Raw genomic sequence first — 25,970 nt, 5'->3', positions numbered from 1 at the left:
AGCCCACCAGGCTCCGCTGTCCATGAGATTTTCCAGGCCAAGGATACTGGAGTGGGTTGCCATTTCCTTCTCCAGGAGATCTTCCCAACCCAGGGATTGAACCCGGGTCTCCTGCACTGCAGGCAGATTCTTTACCAACTGAGCTACAAAGGAGGCCCTAATCCCAAGCAAATCAGTCATAATGGGAAAGGATGACAAGTTTTTGGTCCTTTCCTTTCCACCCGAGGCACATGGGCTAGTGCTTACCCTCATGACTCCTGAGTATGTGGTCTCATCAGCTCCCCTGACCTCCTTCCTGGCCCATCTCTCCACTCCCCACTGTCCTCTGACCTGCCTGCCTTACCTCACTACTGTGGTAGACCTGGGGCTGGAAGCAAGCAGTATGCTTGTGTTGTCTTTTTTCCCTTCTCACAAGAAGCCCAAGGTGAAAAAGACAGAGCTGAGTGGACCATGAGGAGGGACAGTATCCAGGCAACATGAAAACACTATGAATATTTACTTTGATTCACTCCCTCTTTGAGGGAGAGCAAAGAGGGAGTGGGAGGAGGGAAGCAGAGGGAGGAACTCTTGTCCTGGGGGGCTAGAAGGAGGAAGACGCCCAAGCTGATTCCTCGTGTATCTTAATCACATGGGATGAACTCTGTGAAGTTGTGTGGAGAAATGGCTCCCACAGCATTCTTTGCAGAGGGCAAAATGACAGCGGACGTGATGCTCTAAGAAGCAGGTAAGGGCATGAGCACAGAAGGGAAGGGAGTGCAGGGGTGGGTGAAGCCCTGCTCGAGTAGGGCTGCTGTGGGCTGATGTGAGAGCTGAGGATTCCAGGAACATTTACTGCTCTTCAAAAACCCTGTGTCAGCCCTGGAGGGTATGGTAGGCAGTGGGGGATGGGGTTGCCATTGCTATAGGACCCCTGGCCCTTCAGGGCTTTGCTGCTGCTGCTGCTAAGTCGCTTCAGTTGTGTCCGACTCTGTGCGACCCCTTAGACGGCAACCCACAAGGCTCCCCTGTCCCTGGGATTCTCCAGGCAAGAACACTGGAGTGGGTTGCCATTTCCTTCTCCAATGCATGGAAGTGAAAAGTGAAAGTGAAGTTGCTCAGTCGTGTCTGACTCTTAGCAATCCTATGGACTGCAGCCTACCAGGCTCCTCTGTCCGTGGGATTTTCCAGGCAAGAGTACAGGAGTGGATTGCCATTGCCTTCTCCGCTTCAGGGCTTTAGGCTCTTTGATTTGGAAAGGAGATCCCAGTTTCTTCCTGCCCCTTTTTAAGGACAGCATAATGAATGTAGATATTGTTTCACACTTGCCAGGTGACTTGAATGGGGAAAGAGATAAGACTTCTATTTTGGGGCTGGCTCGCAGGGGATGGGGGTGGGGAAGCCCTGACCTTGAGTAAAGAGGTAGAAACTGGTGCTGGAAGGGATGGAGAGGACTGCAGATCAACCCAAGGCAGGCTGACAACATCACAGACCCCAGTCAGGATAAGTCAAAGTATGTCACTCCACAGGCAGAGGGAGACAGTAGGGCAAGGAGATGACCACCGGGGCACACAAAAGGGGAGATGTTGGAAGTGGGGACAAACTGGATTTATTACATAACTATGTGATATATATTATCAAGTATGGTGGTGGTTTAGTCGCTAAGTTGTGTCTAACTCTTGCTATCTCATAGACTATAGCCTGCCAGACCCCTTTGTCCATGGGATTTTCCCAGGCAAGAATACTGGAGTGGGTTGCCTGGATTGTCATCTCCTTCTCCAGTGGATCTTCCCAACCCAGAGGTCAAACGTGGGTCTCCTGCATTACATGTAGATTCTTGACCAGTGAGACACCAGGGAAACCCCCATTAAGTATTTTTGCATGCAAATTATTATACATTTCAGAGCTAACTTTCATGAACTTTGAGACTTCGTTTCAGTCAGCATACACAGACGTGTTCTGAAATTCTGGATCCCTCTGATATGTCAAGGATGCTCTGCCACTGGGGAGTTATCTCTGCAAAAGCAAGGCCAGGAGAGAGGCTCACATGGTGAGGAAGTAACCCAGCTGCACAGCATGGGGCCTGGCACAGAGTAGGTGCTCAGTAAACATGTGTGGAATGAATGAATGAAGAAAGAATACAATAAGGACATAATGTTTCAGACCTCCCTAAGCAACTCTTTCAGGTCCCCCTGTTCCATTGTATCCAGAAAGGCTTTGACAGTACCCTCCTGGAGGTTGAGATGCTGCTGAAGGGGAAGTATTTCAGCCTAGATCAGAAGAGAAAGGAAAAACTGCTCCCTGGGTCCAAGAACCTTCACCAGCCAAAAACACAGGTGAACTGGCTCAGAGGGTGAGGTGGAGGCCCGTCAGGAAAGGAGGCTTCTCTCTGGGCACCAAAACCTTCAGGCATTTTTCCTCATCCTGTTTGCCCTGCCCGGCCTCCCTAAGGCGTGCTCACTGGACATCGCTGGAAACCTTTCCAGGACCCATGCTTAGTCTCCCGACTGTCAAGGGCAGTTCTATGCCCTATCCTACAATACCCTGAGGTGACTAAAGCCCGCTGTGCAATTTGTCCCTGAACTCAATGGCCTCAGAATGTTCTCCTTTCAGAGTATTCATTTTTCTTTTTAGCAAATTTATTTTTGTCACTCTATTTGGTATAGGCTATTACAGGGTACTGAAAAGCGATCATGCTCCCCAGCAAGCTCTTGGCTGTGGAAGGGAGGAGCCCAGGCACTGCCCAGTGTTAGTAGCTGTGGTCTAGGAGGGGTGGACAGGGCCCAAGGAAACTGCACAGAATATTCACAAGGAGAACATTGGCTTGTGGGTAATTGAGAGTTTGCGGCCTTGCGCACCTGACCGTGGTTGGCGTGCAGGACACTGGTAGGTGGGAAGGCACCTAGGCTTGCTTACCTTCCAAAGCCAGAGGCCATCTGTACAGGGATTCTCCCAGGAGCTCAGTGTGACAGAGACACAAGGCCAAGGGCACCCTCTCGGTGTGGCCTACCCCCTGCCAGGTCTGAGGCTTACCTTCTGTGCCCTGCGTTTATCTGCTCTCTGATTCTGGTGGTAAATCCGGCTGAAGTTGGAAACGATCACAGGGACCGGCAGGGCAATGACGAGGACACCGCTCAGCGAGCAGATGGAACCGAAGATCTTTCCTGCAATCGTCTTGGGCACCATGTCTCCATATCTGCAAGACGAAGACAAGCAGGTGTAAGGAGGAGGGGGCATTTGGGAAACAATCAGGCTCCCCTGCTAATCATTCACCCATTTATTCATTCATTCATCGGACAGTTCTTTAGGTGCCTGCTATGTGTCAGGTACTATGATACCCTCTGCGAGTGAACAAAACAGACAAGGTCCGTATGTTCACAGAGCCAGCCTCCTTCCAGGGGAAGACCATAACACTTAAGTGAATATATAAAAATACTGTAACTTCTGGCTCTTTCCAGGGAGAGAATAGAGATAGTGCAGTTCAGGGTTGAGGGAGAGTGGTCAGAAAGGCCTCCCTGAGGAGGTAACATTTAAGCTAAGACCTGAAGGTAAAGAATCCAGTCGTGCCACACACTTGGGGCAGAGCGTACCAGGCAGAGGGAACAGACTGGACGGAGGCCCTGAGGCAGGAAGGGGCTTGCCCTGTCCTAGAAACAGTGAAAGGGCCATCAGGACCGGCACACAGGGCAGGTGGGGAGTTCTACAAAAGGAGACTGAGGCAGCAGGTGGGGGCCAGGCAGGGCCGACCATGCGGGGTCCATCCCAAGTGCAAAGAGGAGCCATGGACAAGCTTCAAGCAGAACAACACGATTTCTCTTATGGTAATAAAAATAACAAAGAGTAAACCGCCTTCTATTTATGTGAAAACTTATAATTTACAAAGCACATTTATACATTTGACTCACAGAAGCTCCACGAACCCTGTGAACTTGGAACCCCGATCATCACTGGGCAGATGCAGGAATCGAGGCTCAGAGGCATGAAGTGGATTGCTCGTGTTTGGGTACAGCTGGGAGCAAAACCCACACCTCCTGCTTTCTCCTCTTTTCACCTCATCCCACTGTCTTAAAGGGGTCTATGAGTTCCAAAACTCAGCCCCTTAAACTGTGAAGCCACTTTGGGACAGTGCCAGCCCCTCTCAGAGCTCAGAGAAACTCTCCTAAGTACTTCACACCTTGGCAGCCACCCCCTGGGACCGGCTTGGCCTGGCTCCTACTCAGCCCCAGGCAAACAGGCCAGAGCCTTCTCCTCCAATCAATAAGATATGCTCAGCTGCAGTTAAGTGTTTAGCCTCTTCTTTATTGAGATCATTTAAAGGCCACGTTAAGTAAAGAACTGTGACAACTCCTTTGGCCAAAGCCAGAACCACAACCTCTCCCCACCTCTGTGCCCTCTGGGTGTCCGAAGCAGAAACAGCCTTAGGGTGACCTGGAATTGTTGCTACTGAAATTGTGAGGCTCCAAGTCACTTGTCCTGAAGGACCCAGGTGTCCTGGGGTCCAGAAAGACTGTGGAAGGCGATGGGGGAGCCATTGCAGAACTGTGAAGTTCTCACCCCTAACCCTAAGGGCTTGGTCAAAGGTGTGCCATGGTTGACACATACTTGGATGAATGACCACATTTAAGCTTCTCAACACCCTTCTTCCTTCTTCTTCAGTGTCGAGGCCCTTTGTTCTGGCTCAAGCTGTCTCAGTCACACCACTGAGAGCTCCTTTGGAAGCACTGATGCTAGGTTTGCCTTCTCTGCCAAGATGCTCAGGAGTGGCTTCCAGTGAAGCGGTCCAGATCCTGGCTCTGATAAGACTCCCCTAGCTCCGCCTGAAATCACAGGGTGACCTTGGGGGAATGTGACTATGGGCCTCAGTTTCCTTGTCTCAAAAATGAAGATAATAACTAACCTAGGTCATAATTCTATTGTGACATAATTCTATTGTATTTTTTGTTGTTGTTTAGTTGGTGAGTCGTGTCTGACTCTTTTGTGACCCCATAGACTGTAGCCTGGCAGGCTCCTCTGTCCATAGCATTTCCCAGGCAAGAATATCGGAGTAGGTTGCCAGTTCCTTCTCCAGGGGATCTTCCTGACTCAGAGATTGAACACATGTCTCCTGCATGGTAGGCAGATTCCTAACCACTGGGCCACCTGGGAAGCCCCACTGTGACGTGTACAGCTCTACAAACAATAAGTACTTTTACTTTTACTTAGGCATTCTAAAAACCATGGTCTCTGTTACTGATGAGCTGATTGTTCCAAGTTCTAACCATCCAAGTGATGAAGAAATTCTTAGATAACATGATTGAAAGGTGGACATTGGGTACGTGACCATGGGTGAAAATGAGGCATGGTAGGAGTTTGTAAGAACAGTGTCAGGAAGGCTACATTTCAGTGATTGAGGTTGTGAAAAGTGCTAAGAACAACAGGGAGGTTGTTTTCGCCACTGGAAGGAAAGTTACTCATCTGCTGGGCAGATGGTCTGCTGGAAACAGACGATAGAGAGAAAGCTGACCAATGCAACTCCCATGCACTTTCTGCCTTCTCCATGAAGAAGAACCTGCTTTATCTTGGGAAGGCAGGGACAAATGTGGAAAAAAAGTATCCAGAGCTTGAAGCAGGGGAGAGGAGAGCAGGCAAGTGGCCAGCTGTCTTCAGTGGCTTCCCATCACAGGCCCACCTGGATCCTAACCCAGGAGACAGGAGGAATGTGCAGATGGTGTTATAGAACCACTGCTCATGGTGGCTGAGAAATCATGATGTTGCAGAGAAATACCAGGAGGCTAAAGTATCAGTATCTTTAAAGAAGGGGAAAGGAGGTCTAAGGAACCACAGACCAGCAGGCTTGGCATCCATGGATTCTGTCAACCAGTTGCTGGCAGAATTTGAGAGTGGATTATTAAGCAGACAGCTTTCGAGCACTTGGAAAATAAGCTGCATTGGTTCACTAAGCACATATCTTGCCAGATGACCCTTATCTCCTGTTTGGAGAGGGTTAACCGGCTACAGACGTACTGCATCGTGACTGCAGCAAGGTGTGTTCCTGCCCAGTTCTCTACACACTGGGTGAGCTGGAGGCATGGGGAGGGGACAGCAGCGTGGCTAGCAGGCGCTAAGCAACCGTCTTGAGTCTTCCGGCCCTTCTCAAAGATGACCAACAACGGTCCCAGGACAACAAAGGAAGTTCCTGGTTTTCATGTTAGAAGGGTGTCCTTCAGTGAGAGAGTAATAAGCAAATGAAATGAAGATGGGATCTAAATTCAGGTCTCCTTTGGTGCATTCCAGAATTTTTTACCAACTCATTTCAGGCCAGAAGGAGGCAGTGTGGCCTAATGATTGAGAGAGGAAACTGGCTTCAGATCTGGGGTTGAACTAGAGCCAAATGTTACTTCCTAAATAGTTAAATGTCCTTGGGGAAGTTACGTAACCTGAGCCTCTACCAATATAAATGGGTTTTATAAACCTAACTTACAAGGTTGTTGTGAAAATTAATGAGATAATTCAGAAGAAGCCCTCGATGCTTTATCTGGGTAAATGTAAATTCTCTATGAATAGCCAGTGCGGAGGGCATCCAATATTTCATCTGCTAATATCTTACTCACTCCTAGGAACTGAACCCTTCCCCTCCCCATTATGACATAAACTCTGTTCAGAAGAACAGGGTCTCAGAGGAGCTGCTATATTATTACAAGCCTTCCCCAATATCCCTGCTTCCACTGGGAAGCTTTTTAGAGCATTTTCAACACCTCTAATAGAAACTTAGTACTCATCTTGCAGTAATCATTCCACACTCCACCCTTTAGCCCTGCTGCTGCTGCTGCTAAGTCGCTTCAGTCGTGTCCAACTCTGTGTGACCCCATAGACGGCAGCCCATCGGGCTCCACCGTCCCTGGGATACTCCAGGCAGGAACACTGGAGTGGGTTGCCATTTCCTTCTCCAATGCATGAAAGTGAAAAGTGAACGTGAAGTCACTGTCATGTCCGACTCTTAGCGATCCCATGGACTGCAGCCTAGCAGGCTCCTCCGTCCATGGGATTTTCCAGGCAAGAGTACTGGAGTGGGGTGCCTTTGCCCTTCAGCCCTAGGCAACCACTAATCTACTTTTTGCCTCCATGGATTTCCTTATTTTGGACATGTGGTTACTATGTTTAGCAGTTGGAGGAATTGTACCATTTTACATCCCCACTACCAATAAATCAGTGTTCCAATTTCTCCATATCTTCACCAATACTTGTTACCCTTTGTCTTTTGATTCTAGCTGCCCTAGTGGGTGTGATGTGGTATCTCATGGTTTTTTCCTTTTTTACCCATTTTTTAAAATGGTAAAGTTAATTTACAATGAGGTATAGTTAAGGTTGGGCTTCCCTAGTGGCTCAGACAGTAAAGCGTCTTGTCTGCAATGCAGGAGACCCAGGTTCAATCCCTGGGTTGGGAAGATCCCCTGGAGAAGGAAATGGTAGCCCACTCCAGTATTCTTGCCTGGAAAATCCCATGGACCGTGGAGCCTGGTAGGCTACCGTCCATGGGGTCACGAAGAGTCAGACACGACTAAGCGACTTCACTTCACTCACATAGTTCAAGTATAGTTAATTTACAATGTTGTATTAGTTTCAGATGTATAACAAAGTGATTCAATTATATGTGTGTGTGTGTGTGTGTGTGTATATATAAAACATACATATTTCTTTTCAGATTCTTTTCTCTTATAGGATATTACAAGATATTGAATGTAGTTCTCTGTATTATGCAGTAGGTCCTTGTTTTTTTAATCTATTTTATGCATAGTAGTATGTATATGTTAATCCCAAACTCCTAGTTTGTCTTTTCCTCTTCACCCTCCACTATCTTCTCTATTAACCATAAGTTTGCTTTCCATGTCTGGGAGTCTATTTCTGTTTTATTAATAAATTCTTTTGTATCATTTTTTAGATTCCACATATAAGTGGTATTACATGATATTTGTCTTTCTCTGTTTGACTTACTTCACTTACTATGTTGATCTCTAGGTCCATCTGTGTTGCTGCCAGTGACATTATTTCATTCATTTTTATGACTGAATATATATATATATATTTCATTATATATATATACACACACCACATCTTCTTTACCCATTCATCTATCAATGGACACTTAGGTTGCTTCCATGCCTTGGCTATTGTGAATAGTTCTGCTATGGACACTGGAGTGTGTGCATCTTTTTGAATTAGCGTTTTCTCCAGATACATGCCCAGGAGTGAAATTGCAGGATCACATGGTAACCCTCGTTTTAGTCTCTCACTGTGAGTTTGATTGGCATTTATACTGTTGGCTGATGGTGTTGGTCAACTTTTTCCCTCCCCTGGATTTTTACCCTTGAGACTAGATCAATCTCTTTCAAAGAAGTTGAAACTCAACTTAAAAAGCTCTGGAGTTATTGGCTGCTTTCTGTGTGTATGTGGTGTGTATATGTATATGCTTTCTGCCATGGGGAAAAGCCAGATTGTAGTTAGAAATGAAGCAGGCTGACAGTTGAAAGGGATGAGAGATGAAAAGGGAAATCTGGTGGAGGTCTGAGTTCCTGTTCTAATTCTTGGAGAGGATCAGCTTTACTTTTGCCTTTCCTGTAGTTAAGTTGTGCAAGCCTTCTTTTGACTCTGCACACCAGCAAATTATTGCTTTTGTTTAACCTTCTTCCATTTGGATCCTGAGACAATGACAATGATGATGATGCTGATGTGGTTAGGAAAGTGAAAGTGAAAAGTCACCCAGTTGTGTTCGACTCTTTGTGACCCCATGGATTCAGTCCATGGGATTCTCCAGGCCAGAAAACTGGAGTGGGTAAGCTGGTCCCTTCTCCAGGGGATCTTCCCAACTCAGTGATCGAACCCAGGTCTCCTGTATTGCAGGAGGATTCTTTACCAGCTGAGCCACTAGGGAAGCCCAAGAACACTGGAGTGGGTAGCTGATCTCTTCTCCAGCGAATCTTCCTGACCCAGGAATTGAACAGGGGTCTCCTGCTTTGCAGGTGGATTCTTTACCAGCTGAGCTACCAGGGTTGATTATTTTTAATCAAGCCATTTGAATTTCTAAATGACAGCACTACTATGAATTGAGGTCTTTAGGAGTCAAAAGGATTTTTAGCAGATTGCAATCATGGGTGAAATCATCCAGATTAATTTCAACAAAGATAAATGACAACACCAGCATTTTGGTTCAAATAATCAATGACTTGTATAGCTGATGAGAGAGAGCAGCTTAAAAGCCATCCAAGTTAAAAATCACTGAGGGAATTGACTTTAACACAGCCACCAGTATAAACACAGCGGCTAAAGACCCAATGCTGCCTTGAGCTGGACTGAAGGGAATGCACTGACCACAAAAAAGGAGTGGGTGCTCGGTTTCTGCTCCTTGGTGCAGACTGCTTCTCGGCTGCTGTGTGGAGTTCTGGGCAGTACATATTCTATAGGGCATTGATTAACTGGGTCATGTCCAGAAAGGAGAGGGAGAGATGATAAATTTTCTGGAATTCATAGGGGAAACAATCAAAGAAATGGGATCGTTTGGCTTCAAGAAGTAGGGATGGAGAATGGAAAGATGAGAGGGAACAGTGTTCTGGGGCATATATTAGGAACTTTGGCATCACTGGATCACACGAAAGCCCCACCAAGTAAGGTTAACCCTCCTTAGAGATGAGAGGACAGTGAACTGTTCAAGGTCTTCAGGTAGTCAGAGGCAAGACTGCCTGGGTTAAAACCCAGGCTGGTCTGTATACATTGTCCTGCTCTGTCCGTCAGATCCTGCTTCTCCAGGGGAGCGGATGAGGCTGTTGAGGGGGAGGGGGTGGTGGCGGGAGAAGCTCTGAAGAGTCAGCTGGAGCCTACCCGCTTCTCAGCCATCTCTGCTCCCTCAGAGGTAGCGGCATCGCATGGTGGTTAAAAGTGTAGACTCTGAGCAGCAGCCTATCTGGGGCAAGTCCTGGTTCTACCACTTGTGAGCTGGGTGAATTTTGTGCAAATTACTTTATCTTGTTTCCTGGGACTGATAATATAATAGTACCTACTTCACAGGGCTGTTGTGAGGGATTAGATGAGTTACCATTTGTAAAAGGCTCGATTCTGGCACATATTAAGAACTTTATAAACATTTATTAAATAAACCCTGGGTCCAGGCCACTGTGGTTTCTAGACTGAACTTCTGTGAAAGCCCCTTAATCAGACACCTCACTTAAGCTTTGTTCTCCTTTAATTCACAAAGAACTATAGTCTTAAAATGCACATCTAAGTGTGTCATTCCCTTGCTCAAATCACTTCAATAAATGTTGATCGAATGTGTGAGTTAATGAAGAAAACATTCCTTGCAATATGGTTGCAAAGATGAAATTCCTGTTACATAGTAAACACTCATTATGTAACAGCTATTAGGACTGTAATGATCCTGATGGGCAGTGGCCTTTGTCCCGCCTGCAGACCCTCCTGGGGCCCCCTGGGCAGGAACACTGAGGTGCTGGAGCTGATAGTGATTCTCTAAGTCCTTATGGCCATGATGGCCTATTTTCTCTGTGGAATTTCGAGGAAGGAAAGGGTGAAGAAAGAAAAAAACAGAAAATGTCGTGGCCTAGAAAAAATTTTTCTAAGCCATAGCCTTATTTTCTTTCTGTCTTTCAGGCAAATAAGGACTCCCCTCCTCCACCCCCCACCCTGGCTCTGAGGGTGGAGAAAAAAAAGGGACAAGAAAAGCTTCTCCTGGAGGGGACACATCAGATACAGGGGGAGCTGTGGTGCTCACCCCAGACTTAGGACCCTCACACAGCCTTCAGCTGGGGCCAAGGTGGAGCCAGCGGTCTGCCACTGACCTGGTGGGGCTCTGGGCTTGCTGCTTCCCCCCGCAGTACATCCTCGGTAATCCACAGTGATGTCTGGGCTGTGGCAAGAGCAGGGAAGCTTACCCTCCTAATATGGAAGGCTAATTAATTTGTATTAGGGCTTAGGGATAATTAAACTTTTTATCTGAACTTAAGCTGCGAAAACCACCCGCCTTGTACAATTAATTGCTGCCTTCATTTCCTCCTCCAGGAGCCGAGAGATAAGTGCAAGCCAAGCTCCCCTGTCTGATTCTGCCTTCCTCTCAGGTAGGGGCAAGGCTGCCCATCTTGTGGGGAGTCTGTTCTTTCCTGGAGGCCAGGCCACTGCCCATCCTGGCCGCGGGGAGCTCAGTTGAGGAGGCACATCCTTGATGAGTTTCTGCCGGAGGAAGTCTCCATCTCACAGTAACACCCACTGCTACACCTACCTTCTCCACCAGGATGACCCTGAACTTGGCTTCTGCCTCTGTTCACCTGTGCTGGGTGCAGATGGGGGATGAAAGCTGTCCTGGGGGCTGGAGTCAGGCTGAGGACAGGGGATAGAGCAGGGTGGGCTCCAGTGTGAGTTCCAGGCACTTATACCCCTGGGGCTGCCTCCCTGTCCGGAGGTGAAGGACACTGGCAGGCAACCCTGGAAGACACTAATGACACAGCCTGGCTGATAAGCTCTCCCCTTGACAAACATCTGGTCAGCCTCTTTTCAAGTCCAAATCCCTGCCTGTGGAGCAGCACAGCTGTAACTTTTTTATTTGGCTCTTAAATCATGTCAGGTCCTGCAAATCCATGATCTCATTTGTTCCTCCCAGCAGCCCTAAGCAATAGATGCAACGATCACTCTCATTTTATAGATGAGGAAACTGAGGCACAGAGTGATGAAGTAATATGCTGGTAGTCATTTAGCCAGGGGCTTCCCAGGTGGTGCTAGTGATAAAGAATCTGCCTGCCAATGCAGAAGATCTAAGAGGTGCGGGTTCGATCCCTCAGTTGGGAAGATCCTCTGGAGGAAGGCACGGCAACCCACTCCAGTATTCTTGCCTAGAGAATCCCATGGACAGAGGAGCCGGTGGGCTAGTCCATAGGGTTGCAAAGAGTCGGACATGACTGAAGCAACAGAAAACACACAGTGGTAAAGAACCCGCCTGCCAATGCAAGAGACTTAAGAGGCCTGGGTGCCATCCCTGGGTTGGGAAGATCCCCTGGAAGAGGGCATGGAAACCCCACTCCAGTATTCTTGCCTGGAGAGTCCCATGGACTGAGGAGCCTGGTGGGCTACAGTCCATGGGGTCGAAGAGTCGGACATGACTGAAGCAACTTAGCATGCACGTACGCATTTAGCTAGCCGGTTGCAGAACCGGGACATGGATCAAGCCTCTCCCCCTCCCACTATCCTCCCCACCCCCCACCACTACAAGTTACTACAGCCCAAAGTCGCAGTCCTTGAGGAGTCAACATGGCAGTCAGCGGTCCAGTTGGAGAGTAAGGGTGGGACTTTAGAGGTGACCAGATCCAGGGCATGGGCCTAACCATACCATGCCCTGTGCCACCGATTCTTGAGGAAGGGGACTTGGGAAATGACATGAAAGCCCCATATTACTCCTCCTTCCAACCGCGTGTCCCTCCTCCCCCAGAATAAAACCACCACCTCTCTGATTATGACCCTACGGCTCAGCACTCTCCTGGGCTCACCTGCCAAATGAGCCCCAGCGGCAAGCCCAGAGCCAAAAGGATGGGCTGGCATTTTGGAACCTTGAGGTTCCTCTGAAGACCTCGGGGAAGTGGGGTGGGGGTGTGGATGCAGAGAGGAGGGCTGAGGCTTGGAGCAGCAGGCTTCAGTAACAGTTTAGTTTTACTTAGCATCAATATGTGCCATTCAATCTTCGTAACAACCTTATAAAGTATAATTAGACTCCTTTTTGAGATGAGGAAACTGGAGCTCAGAGAGATTAAGTTAACATGCTGAAAGGATCATCAGCCAATCCAAGCCAGTATTCCAAATCGGGCTGGTCTGACTGCAGAGCACCCTCTTCCTTACTATGCCTATTGCAGGAGAAGAGAGGTAAGTCAAAGGACTTGGCTAGTTCACATGAAAAAATAACTTCAAGAAAATGGAGACACTTTCAAGGTGGTGTGAGCCCAGAACCCTGCTGGGACACTCTCGGGTGCCAAGGGAGGTATTTCTGGGTTCTGCCAGCAAAGAATCCCAGGAAAGGGGTGTGTGTGACCTCTCCAGGCCTTGCTGTGATGGGTCTGCCCTGCAGGGTCATGGCCAGTCACGGCTGCAGGCTCCTGACCACTGCGGAGGCTGTGGTGATAACCTCCTTGTCTTACCACCTCAACAGCAATTGCGCTGGGGTGACAAAGTTGTTCTTCTAAGTCAGCCTTCTCAAACTTCAGTGTGCATTGGAATTGCCTACAAGGCTCGTTAAAACATAGACCGCTGGGTCCCAGCCTCACACTTCTGACTCTGTAGGTGTAGAATATGACCTGAGAATCTACATTCTAAGCAAGCTCCTAAGTGACACTCATGCTGGTGATCCAGGGCCAAGTTTAGAGAACCGCTGCTCTAAACCATCGTCTCTCCGGAGATCACAGACCTGTCAGAACTAGAAAGTGGTGGCAGAACCAGACTCAGACCAGTCACTGCACCTTTACGCCTTCCTTAATAAACCTCTCAAGATGGCTGCTTTTGCCATTGGCATAAGTGTCCTCTGAGCACATCTCTCTCTGCATCCCTGGTGCCTGGCATGTTGTGTGATGCACAGTAGGGACTCAACACATAAGAGTGAATAAGAGGTAAAACAACCCCTCTGGTGTGTATTCCATGGACTGTCGGGGACTCCCGGACTTGATCCTTCTGGAATCAGATTGCAAGCTCCAGGAGGGTGGCGGCTGCTCCCTCAGTACCTGTAAACATGCCCAGCACATGGTGAGCACTCACATATCTATTGAATGGGTGGATGGGCTATGAACAGATTAGTAATAGAACCGCTGACCTCAGGGAGCCCTTTGGCTGCAAAATCTCTAAATCCTGGATAAAATACACTTTTGATGCATTGCTGAGTTCACTTGAAGCCGGGGAAATGTATTTTACCCCCAGTAGAAAGGATCAAAACAAAAGGGAAAATCACAGCTGGGAGGAGGGTGCAGTGGCAGAGGGAGGAGCACTGATGCTCTGAGGACGTGTGCCAATAAGACCTGGCGATCAGCGACCCGCCACCGGGAAACCGAGCCTTGGGCCAGTGACAGAGGGAACTCAGAGTGTTCAAGTGAACCCAGCTCTGCACGTGGGCTGAAGTGCTCCCCAAATGGTAGAACTAGCTGGCTTACGGGCAAACAAAATTTAAATCCTGTCCTGAGAAAAGCTTCTTTAATCCAGGCCTTTAGGATTCCTGCAGATTAAGATCACGTAAATATGAGTTTGTGTTAAAAAAAAAATCATAAGGAAGCAAACAACCATGAGTGAGAGTCAAAGGAGGAGAAAAACCCCATAGATTTAGCCCCCTCCCTCCCACCCCAAAAACTTCAGATACTGGAATTGATAAATGCAGAAGAGTTACACATGGAAATGACTTTTTTTCAAAATAAAGGATGGAATCACAAAGATGAACTACAATAGAACACTATCAGAAATGACAGATACGAGAAAGAACCAAATGGAGCTTCAAGAAGTGAAAAAGCGAAATGCCAAAATTAACTATGTCTGAACACAGTGCCTTAATCCAACTGGTTGTCCCTGATGGGCTCAGCTTCTGGAGTAGACCTCCTCTCCTCAAGCTTATCCTCGAAGACCTTCATGCTGTCACTTGGTCAAAAGGCCCTTGTACCCCGGTCTATTCCTGGACAGTAAAGACCAAGGAGAGGCTGGCAGCAGCCTCGTCACCAAAAGAGGCGATCGCTGTGGTCTATCATGGTGCTGAGTGAGGCTTGGTTCCTGTACAGACACAATCCATTTTGCTCACACAGCTCCCAGGAAAGACACACTAACTCAGATGAGAATACACAGGATAAGCAGACAGCAAACCGGTGTTATCACCAGATGGGAATGGTGCCAGCCACCTTTGTATAAAAACCAGGGAAGGAGATATAATCACATTCACTATAGGTCTCCTGTCAATGGGAAAATATTCAAATGAAAATTGGAATTTGGTTATTTCTTGTGGCATTTCCTAAATCCCCAGTCAGTGGTTCCCTGAACTGGGAGTGGGCTTTCTCTGAGTATGTGCTGCAAGGGCATTTACTCTTTGGAAGGAAGAAGCTGAGGGCTGAGGCCCCACCCCACCCTGACTGAACCTAGGCCTGGGACGAGCCTTGTCAGACTTAGAGGGGGCCCATGCCCTGACTCGGGGTGCCTGTGGGCCAGGAGTCATGTCAGCATGGCCAGAGTTCCAGTCCCAATCTTGACAGGCATGCTCTCCCGGAAATTAGGCCTTGCTCATCCATCCTCCCTGGTCTCAGCGCCCCAGAGACTCGTCCCCATTTACCCCCTCTGCACCCTTGGGAGCAGAGGTTGATAAGAAAGAGCAGCACATGCATCTGGTCAAACCATGGTGCTCCCTCAGAGACCCTGTCCCGCAGGCTCATGCCATCTGCTTCTCTTTCTCCACATGGCCATCCAACAGCCTTTCTCCCTGGGGCAGTTTCTCAGCCTTCTGCCACCCTGGACTGTGGTTCTCCCCCACAAAGGGGAGCCCTAGCACAATAAACCTTTGGTTGGCACCGGGGTGGGCTAGTATGGCAGAAAGTTGGGCTGACCTTGGGAGAAAGCGGGGTAACAAAGAGCAGGGGAGAGGTGGGGGTGTGGCTGAGTCAGACTCCAGCTGGCCCTCCTAAAGAGGGTAAGCGCTCAGGTCAAAGTCCACAGAGGTGGTGACATGCCAGGATAAAGAAGCTGTGGTGGGTACTTGGTGAAGCAGACAAATTATTTTTGGGGGCCTGCACCAGGCAGTAGGTGGGAATCTTAGTTCCCCAACCAGGGTTTGAACCTGTGCCTCCTGCAGTGGAAGCATGGAGTCCTAACCACCAGACCGCTGGGGAAGTCCCAAAGCAGACAAATGCTCGAGCATAGAGTATCTGCGATTGTGCAGAACTTCTCTGAAGGTCCAGTCTTTTTTGGTTTGTTTTTAGGACAGCATATGGGATCTTGTCTTCCCTGACCAGGGATGGAACCTGCGTCCCCTGCAGTGGAAACACAGACTTAACCACTGGACTAGGGAAGTCCCTGAAGGCCCAGTCTCGTCTCTGCCAGCAGACCTCTGATTCTTTCCCCTATAGCTCCATCTGGCATGGTGGCAGGGGTAGTGACCGGGGAGGATTGGGGACTGCAGGACTGAGGGAAATTTAAGCCCCAGGCCAGGTCAGATTGAGGTGCTGAGTGATTTAGCCACTTGCCCCTGTATAACCATCACCAGGCTTCCCTACTCATCATAGCACTCTGCCCTCTGTGACCCATTGGGTAAATCTATTCTATTTCAACTGCCCTTCCCAAGTCTTATCTGGCCCTCCTCCCCGCTACCCTGTACTGTCTAATAGCACCTTCTTTCATCTTGGGTGTTCTCCCTTCACCTTTTCACCCATCCCCACCCTCTGAAGACCAGGAGACATTGTCTCCCATTAAGCCTCATCTGAACCACACATCTTTCTGCTCGTTAGATGGGAAACTCCATGAGAGCAGGCCTGGCAGTATCTGGACACACACAGCTGGTGTCTCACCAACCTGACATCACCATCTCGTAGATCGGGTTTTCCTTCTGTGTTAGCACAGTACTTCTGCCTGGTGGACACGCGGTGGACTGTTCAAAGGTACTTTTGGGAGTCGTGGACTAAATTCAGTCATCATTTCTAGGGCAACTTTCACCTTGAACCTGTGTGTGTGTGTGTGTGTGTGTGTGTGTGTGTGTGTCGTGTGTGTTAGTCGCTCAGTCATGTCCGACTTTTTGCAACCCTATGGACAGTAGCCCTCCAGGCTCCCCTGTCCACCACGGGATTCTCCAGACCAGAATACTGGAGTGGGTAGCCATTTCCTCCTCCAGGGGATCTTCCTGACCCAGAGATCGAACGCAGGTCTCCTTCATTGCAGGCAGATTCTTTGCCATCTGAGTCAAATTCAGTCATTTCTAAGGCAACTTTCCCCTCGAGCCTGTACCAGGACTAAATTCTTGTGTCCTCAAGACATCTCATCTGAGGTGCTTGAAATCCTGCTCCATGGCTTGAGGCTAATTTACATTTCCACTGAGCTATAGAAAACCCAGAAGCATTCTTCCACATTTTACATGCTGCCAGCTCCAGGCTCAGAGCTTCTGGGTTTGGTTCAGTTTGGTGCATTCACTGAGCCTTGATCACCCGCCTTGAAGTATGTGTTTTGCTTTGGAAGGTGGAAATGAGCCACAGGCTGGACTCTGCCTCATCTGATGGCACCCCCTCAGCCCCCTGCCACCCTGGAAACCTGACTGGGGAAGGGAATAGTGAGGAGGCCCTCAGCAAGGTGGCCTGTGACACCTGCCCGGCGGGGAGCCTGGGCCCTCTGGACTCAATCTCTGGTCTCTGGGCCTTTGCCTCACTCTGTCTCTCTCTCTCTGTCTTACCCTCATGTCTATGAGAGGCTTCTGGTGTGTGACACCCTTGAACAGCATCCCCACGGCACACCCTGGCCCGTTTGCTCTCTGCTTCTAGCCCCATGTCCCCATATAAGCTGGTGACAGCAGAGGCCTCACCTGCCTGGGTTGCCTCTGCTCCTTCAGTGAGAGTGAGCACAGTGGCTGCCAGGGCGTAGGGTTCCTGACACATTTTATGAAGAAATGGCCATTTAGCTGATTCTCTTTCAGTCTCTGCCTCTTTTGGATCCTCGTGTCCAAGCCGTTCCAAACCAGCCTTTTCCGGGCTGAGATCTGCTAGCATCAGTCACGATAGTTTTGAAATGATTAGAGGTGGTACTCAGGGCAGCTGGTGGGGTGTGTGTGTAAAATAGCATTTCCCACATACAACCAGACCCCAAATAGACATATCACTTTCCCCTCGCCCCTTCAGAGAACCATTCTGACATTCGCCAGCACACATACACTCACACCAGGTCAGAGATGGAAGAAACCTTAAAAACCATCTGTTTCACGCATACTGAAATATTTATGGGTGAAATGACACATATCTGGAAAGTGCTTTAAAATACTCCAGGAAAAAAGACCGAGTGAGGAGAAGCAAGATAGAGCCAGGTAGCTAGTGGCATGAAGTTTCATTTACCATGCTCTCCTTTGTGTAAATGCTTCAAATTATCCATAATAAAAAGCTGGGGGTGGGGGTGAAGACAAATAATTTAAAAAGAACCGTCTACTCCAAACCCCTCACTTTCAGAGTTATCTGAAGCCACTGCTCATTTTTCACCTATGACAACCAGTCCTGCAAAATCCCTTGTTGTTTATTTAATTTTGTTTCTTTTGTGTGAGGCTCCTGCTGCCAACCAGATTCTTGTTCCTTGAGGGCAGGGCTATTTTGCTATTTTATATCCTCCTGCGGAGCTTCCTTGATGACTCAGTTGGTAAAGAATCTGCAGGCAATGCAGGATACCAGGGTTTGATCCCTAGGTTGGGAAGATGCCCTGGAGAAGGAAACGGCAACCTACTTCAGTAATCTTGCCTGGAGAATCCCATGGACAGAGGAGGCTGGTGAGCTACAGTCCATGGGGTTGCAAAGAGTCAGACACGACTAAGCAACTAAATCACCACCACCATGGAGCTTAAGGGCTGGAACATATGGGAAAGCATTAAATAAATACTCTTTGGAGGGAGCTGCCTGGTCCTTGACTGTGGACTGAGACCTTCTTTCCCATCCCCATGTCCATGGCATTTCACTCCTTCTCCGCCTCACCCATCCCAGATACTCTCTGGCTTTTGCCAAGGTTATAGGTGATGCTCTGGTCAAGAGCGCCCCCGTTTCCTAGTTAATCAGAGCCTTCCTTCAGCACTGGCAGCCCACTCTTCTTGTTACTATCTAATTCAGTTAAATCTGAATGGAGGAAGGCAGGTGGGCTTGGGGTTGCTACAGGGCTGGCAGGACCCGTCTCCCAGGCTCCTCCCAAATTCCCACATGACCACACACATTACACGATAATGGAGCCCCTGTACTCTGGACCCTCCTTTATAACATTTCTGCCCTCTCTCCTTCAATTAACCTCCAGAGCTGTGGGCTCCCCGTTGCTGCAGCGTGCTGGGAAGGGAACACGTCAGGTCAGTCCCACGGCTCCACATGGCCTCCACGACGCTGTCAGCCCCCTCGGGAGACACAACGGCTGCTCCAAGGGAAGGTGATGTAATATAACTTGTTCTAATGTGTGGACGCTTAGCGTGTGCCCGGTACTGGTCCAAGTAATTTTCAAATCTTCGTCTATTTAATTCTCCCAACAACCCCAGGAGACAGGGTCTATGGTTATCCCCATTTTGCAGATTAGGAAACTAACCGCTCAGAGAGGTTGAGAAATAATCCCCAAATCACACAGGTAATAATACAGCAAGTGTTTGAGCCCAGGCCGTCCGCCTCCAGAGCCTGTACTCTTGACCACGACCTCTCAGCGAGGGGGGAATGCTGGGCCCAGAAGTTCAGGCCCAGGTGTCTAGGCTTCTCAGCTACCTCCCTGTGCTCCTTCCCCAGCCTTGGTCCTTCCAGGGCCCCGTGCACAGCTGCTGGTGGGTAAGCTTGCCGCAGAGGATGGTATATCCAACTGAGGGCAGAGGGCTTCTTGGCTACAAAGCAGAACCGGTGGCATGAGGAGAGGGTGGCCTAAGCTGTCAGGCAGGGCTTATTGATGTGCTGTTTCTTCATCAAAGGGTCCCTTTAAAAATGACTCAATCGACTATTAATCTTGGTGAAACATCAACCCCAACAGGGAGAAAAACAGTTAGAAAATCTGCAAGAAGAGAAGGCTTGCGTTTCAGCCTCAGTCCACTGGTGAGGTGACACCTGGGGAGACTGCAGGAGCACGTCTTCCAGGGCCATGACCTGGGTGCGCACCCAGCACCAGGCTCGGTTCCCCCCACCCCTTCCCAGCCCACCCTCACCGGCTCCCAGCTGGTGGGACCCCACTGAGCCCCGGCACAGCCAGAGGACACACACCTGTGTGTGTTCATGAGCCTCCTGTGCGGATGGCATGAAAATCAAATTTAGAAATATTGTCAAGTGCAAAAAGAAAGTCCTGGAGGGGCATAAATCTCTCCCCTCTCACCTGCAGCCTCGTTTGGCAGAGACCCTAAACTTTAGGGAAGAAGCAGACTTGACTTGAGAGCAAGGTCAGAGTTAGGAGGGCAGGGAGGTGGACGGCTCGAGCCTGCTGTTGGCTTGGCTTGGGGAAAGTGACTGGAGAAAATTCCCTTGTGCTGCAGAGAGGCAGCAACTGGCCTGTGGGGGAGGGAACGTAATTACAGAATGTGTTTATGTTTTCATAAACTCAGAGATCCCGAACCAAGGTGTTCTAGAGGGGCTGCTGAGTGACTTCCTGGTGGCAGGAAGAGGACAAGGAGGGCAGGACAAGAAGAGAGAGGAATGGGAGTTAGCAAGTGCTGTGTAGGTCCCGTCAGGTCAGGCGGAGTCTGAGAGCCCTGGGCTGGCCTAGCTCCCAGGTCCTTCCACGAGCGGCAGTCTCGGGGATCATCTGCTTCAACGGGGGCTCCCAGCTGCTGGGACACTCACCTGCTCTCCGTACATTCCAGCTCCAGTGGGGAGCATCTGTGTCCCCTGGAGCAGGGCCACTCAAGGGAGCACATCTGTCTCAACAGGGACTCCCGCTCCAGCAGAGGGCACCTGCTCAGCACGGCTTGCCCTTTCCATCTGAGGACTTTAAAACATTTTTTTATTTATGTATTTTTTGGCTGTGCTGGGTCTTTGTTGCTGTGCACAGGCTTTCTCTAGTTGTGGCGAGTGGGGGATACTCATTGCAGTGGCTTATTGCAGTGCGCGGACTCTAGAGCGCAGACTCAGTAGTTGTGGTGCATGGGCTTAATTGCTTCAAGGCAAGTGGATCTTCCCTGACCACGTGTGTCCCCTGCAATGACAGGCAAATTCTTAACCTCTGGGCCACCAGGGAAGTCCTGAGAGTTATTCTTTTGACACTGAAGGTCTGCTTTGCAGATACCTCTGCTTGTGATACTCACTGCCCAGCTCTCCCAGTTTCCTCTGATTTCTTGCATGTGCCTTTCACGGACGCTTCAAACAGCTTTCCTGTTCCTCTTCCCATTCCTAAGCATGGTAGGGTGGGAAAACTATGGGCTGTGGACTTGGGACAGTCTTGATTCAACCCTTGCATCCTCCACTTGGGAACCACTGATTTGGGCAAAGTTTCTAGCCCTCACTTTCTCATCTATAAAAGGGGAATGTCCATATCTACTCACCTCACTGAATCACTGTAAGGACAAATGAGATAAGGACATCTACTTGCAGTAATGGAAAGCTAATTGATTTGAGTAAACCCTTCTGCTGAGGACAAATAAAAAGCTGGATGAAACACAACAAACATTTTCTTAGGATCTCCAAAGAGGTACCAATGTGATGAGGAATCACTGGGCCACAGTCTCTGATGAAGTGAGAGTTCAGACAGGTATAGTCCAGCACACCCTTGCTTTTGAAAAATAAATTAATCTAGAAGCAACAATGACACAAAGGAGCCCCAGTTTCTGCAGTCCCCACCCCATCCCCAGCGTGGGAGGCATGAGTAAGTACTCTCTACCTCTCTCAGAGGTGGGGTCCTGAGGGGCCTCACGCTCAAGGTAAAAATGAATTGGAAGTAAACATTCTGTCTTATGGATGTGCAGCCTTGAATTTGGGCTAAGGAATTCAGAGGAAGGTGGCCCTGGACTGGTAGCATCCTGGGTCTCTGGCAGAAGCCTGAGATAACCCCTTCATGTCTGCCTTTCATGGGAGCAACAGGGAGAGAGACGCCTTGAATAAACCCACCCTCGTCTGGGCTACCTCAGACTCCTGGCCTCAAGGATATAAGCACACCAGGGCCAGTGGCCTGTCTCCCCCTCAACAGGCTGTGACTTAAGGAAGCAGGACTGGAAAGGCTCTGGGAGAGAAAGAGAAGACAGGGCTTTGGGGACTTGGCTGTGTTGGGTCTGAGGGAGGTTGCTGCAGAAGCCACGCAGGGGCCTGCATGTGGGAGGCCTGGGACGTGCCTTGGGTAGGGGCTGAGGAGAAATGTGCTTTGATTAGTAAAGAGCCCAAGGGGACTACAGCATCCAATGCCCTGGCCTCAATCTTCTGTTTCAACAGCAGAAAATTATCTTCCTAGAGTTAGAACAAACTGTGTCACACTTCCTCTGGTGCGTGTGTGTTTTGCACGCACATGCACTGACCTCCTCATTTGCTCAAGGGTTCTCCAAGAGTAAGGGCCCATGTCTCAGTTAGAACAATATTGCTACAGTAATCAAGATAGAATGGTACTGGCATAAAAACAGAAATATAGATCAATGGCATGGGATAGAAAGCCCAGAGACAAATCCATGCAAGTGGCCACATAAAAATATACAATGGAGAAAAGACAGGCTCTTCAATAGATGGTGCTGGGAAAACTGCTACATGTCAAAGAATGAAATTAGAACACTCCCTAACACCATACACAAAAGTAAACTCAAAATAAAGACCTAAATGTAAGACTGGACACTATAAAACTTTTAGAGGAAAACATAATCAGAACACTCTTTGACATAAATCACAGCAAGATCTTTTTTGATCCACCTCCCAGAGTAATGAAAATAAAAACAAAAATAAACAAATGGGACCTAATTAAATTTAAAAGCTTTTGCACAGCAAAGGAGACCATAAACAAGATGAAAAGACAACCCTCAGAATGGGAGAAAATATTTGCAAAGGAGGCAACTGACAAGGGATTCATCTCCAAAATATACAAACAGCTCAATATCAAAAAAACAAACAACCCGATCAAAAAATGGGCAGAAGACCTAAACGGATATTTCTCCAAGGAAGACGTACAGATGACCAAGAGGGACATGAAAGATGTTCAACATCATGAATTATTATTGAGAAATGCAAATCAAAACTATAATGAGGGAGGGATCACCTCACACTGGTCAGATGGCTATGATCAAAAAGTCTGCAAACAATAAACGCTGAAGAGAGTGTGGAGAAAGGGGAACCTTCCTACACTGTTGATCAGAATATGAATTGGTCCAGCCACTATGGAGAATAGTATGAAGGTTCCTTAAAAAACTAAAAATAGAACTATCATATGACCCAGCAATCCCACTAGAAAATCATATTCTCCCAAAAAAGACACTGGACCCCAGTGTTCATTGCAGCACTATTTACAATAGCCAGGACACGGAAGCAAACTCAATGTCCATCGATGAATGGATAAAGAAGATATGATATGTACTACAAAATGGAGTATTACTCAGCCACTAAAAGGAATGAAATTGGCTCATTTGTAGAGATGTCGTTTGTAGAGATGTAATGGACTTAGAGATGTAATTGACTTATGTCTCTGAACTAAGTCAGAGAAAAAGAAATATCATATATTAACACATATATGTGGAATTAAAAAAAATGATACAGATGAACCTACTTGCAAAGCAGAAACAGACACAGACATAGAGATCAAACGTATGGACACCAAAACGGGAAAGGGGAAGTGGGATGAATTGGGGGATTGGGATTCCATGCATACACTGCTATGCATGGAATAGATAACCAGTGAGAGCCTGCTGTATAGCGCGGGGAACTCTACTTGATGCTCCATGGTGACCTAGATGGAAAATTCCATCTAGGGAGGGGTTATATGTATACATATGGCTGATTTGCTTCGTTGTACAGCAGAAACTAGCACAACATTGTGAAGCAACTATCCCCCAATAAACAAAACCCCGAAAAACAACGATGATTGATGGTCTTTGTGTGTCAGGCACTGGGCTGCGTGCCGGGAGCACAAAGATGATCACGATAAGGCCCCCACCCTGCACTTGGGTTGCTCATGGGCCCTGGGGAGATGCAGGCACTCGATGGTGAGCTGCTGTGTGCGGCCTGCTTTCTGGGTCTCTGTATTCACTGACTGGTATCTGGTTGGGCCAAAATGCTTTCCCAAGCCCCTCCTGGGTTCCAAAGGCAGCACCGGAAATTTCAAGCAAGAAGCCACTTCCTGGTCCAGCATTACCCAGTGTGGACAGGATATTACTGAGATCGAGGATGGATGAGCTGCTCTGGTTCTTGCCTGCCTCTCTGCCCCTGATCATGGAGCAGAAGATAACTGGGAGGTCAGCACAGGAGGGACCTCCTGAATTGATTTGTGGCTCTGTCTTGAATAAACCGGGTGAGTGGTGTCTTTTGTTTCCCCCTCTAGCTTTTATTTCCCTTTTCTGATTCAGGGCTGGGTTGGGTGCCTGGACTCAGTGACTGTCTCTTCCTGTTCTCTGTCCAGAATGGACTTCACCTTGCTGGGGGAGAGCAGGCCCCTCATGCTGAGACCAAACACCTTGAAAGGAAGCAGTTCCCGTTGCCCTGAGACCCATGGGGCAGAGAAAGGAACTGTGCTCTGGGGCTCCATCCACCCACTTTGCCCGAAGGCTGTATCCAGCCATCCACATCAGGCACAGGCTGACAGACCCTGAATTTCTCTCACAGCATCCTTCCTGGCTGGAGAGAAGGCAGGTGTCTGAGAACTGTCCCTTCTCTTCTCCATAATGATCTACAGCCAATTAGCTGTACCCATGAAGGTGGAGAATGCCTCTTTCTATCCCCAGAGCTAACAGCAAATCCAATGTTTCCTGCAGACATCTCTGTGAAGGGCGAGGTTGGGGTAACCCTCCAGGACCCCGTGAGCTGGTTTGCAGCTGTCAGCCCAAGGCTTTAATAACAGAAAAGACAAAGGAACACTCCACTGAGTGACTTAAAATAAGAGTAAAACTTGGCCATATCTTTTCCAGACTGTGTCTGGTTTTTGTGTGTGTGTGTGTGTGTGTGTGTGTGTGTATGTATGTGTACAAAGAACAGGGGCTCTCCCTGGGGTATAACAAATTGGGGACTTTGCTGCGAAGGGCTGTGGCAGCTGTAAGAGCAGGCAAGCTAATGACGGGGCTAAAATAATTGGTCTCAGCCTGTGCTCTCCCTCCAGCCTACACCTACGTGGGCCTCAGGCAGGCTGATGCGCACCTTCCCAACACCACAATCAATAGTCAATTTAAACAGATTTTATCTGTATAAAACTGTCGAGTAAGGGGAGAGGGCATCTGGACAGCACGATTCATGGAGGAGGGGTCCTGGCTCTCACTGCCCTGTGAATTTCAGCAATCTGTGCTTTACGTTTCCTCCTTTGCTCAGTAAGTTTGGTGACCCGTGTGCTATTTGGACACAGGAGAAAAAGAGGATTCACGCTCGTGGAGTGGGACAACAGTGTGCTGCATTCCAGGCGTGTGTTTTATATACATTGTTCCACTGGCAGCGTATGGTGAGGGTCAAAAGGAGATGTCAAGGAACTTGGACAAAACCAGGTAACACTATACAAATATAGAAGCCAATGTATTTTTGGCTGCCTTGACCCAGACAGCTCTAACTGTACCTGGGATATAGAAGGTGCTCAGAAAACAGGCTAAAGAACCCTGGGTTATCTGGGTGGTGTCTGTCCTTATCTGGGTACTGGGCTCAGCTAAGGCAGAATGGATGAGTGATGGGAGATGGAAGGATGGAAGGGTAGCAGATCCACTGGGTTTGGGCATGTGTTTCTGGGTCCCTGGGTAAAGGCCATTATGGAACTCCCGAGTCAAATGCACTCTTAGGACCATCCCCTTTGGGGGTCGATGTTCTGTGCCTCTGTCCACTCCATTAGCTCCAAGCAGTCAGTTTTGGCTGCAAAGGACTAAGGATTGATTGTTTTCAGAAATCATTCAGCTCCATTAAGGTATGACTAAAGTTTCTATTTCAAACTTCCCCTGGAAAGATGTTAATCACCGGGAAGAGGTGAGTAACTGATATTTTTCCTTGAGTCTGGGGTCTAGAGAATTTAGACTTGGACATCTCTTTACCTTCTTCCCACCTACCTGTTCCCAGGCCCAGCACAGAGTGATTCCAAGGGACCAAGAGGCAGTTGGTGCAGTGTGGGGATTAAGAACAGGCAGGAACCGCTCTGGCTGTTACCTGCGGTGTCACATGGGCCAGTCTCTGAGGTTTGGTCTT

The 25,970-nt window shown here is 48.6% G+C and overlaps 1 protein-coding gene across 2 annotated transcripts in view; it reads right to left on the bottom strand.

The window, feature by feature from the left end:
- The window catches only part of KCND3 (potassium voltage-gated channel subfamily D member 3), a 231,573-nt gene that overhangs the window by 15,604 nt on the left and 189,999 nt on the right, over nt 1-25,970 (bottom strand). For both annotated transcript variants that reach the window (XM_019956828.2, XM_070785919.1), the window contains exon 3: nt 3,010-3,172. In XM_019956828.2, coding sequence (XP_019812387.1) covers nt 3,010-3,172 — 163 coding nt within the window. The remainder of the gene's footprint in view (nt 1-3,009; nt 3,173-25,970) is intronic.

Source organism: Bos indicus, chromosome 3 (assembly GCF_029378745.1).
Source record: "Bos indicus isolate NIAB-ARS_2022 breed Sahiwal x Tharparkar chromosome 3, NIAB-ARS_B.indTharparkar_mat_pri_1.0, whole genome shotgun sequence".
NCBI classification, from domain to species: domain Eukaryota; kingdom Metazoa; phylum Chordata; class Mammalia; order Artiodactyla; family Bovidae; genus Bos; species Bos indicus.
Note: the sequence above shows the minus strand (reverse complement) of the source record. Positions and strands in the feature narration are given on the sequence as shown.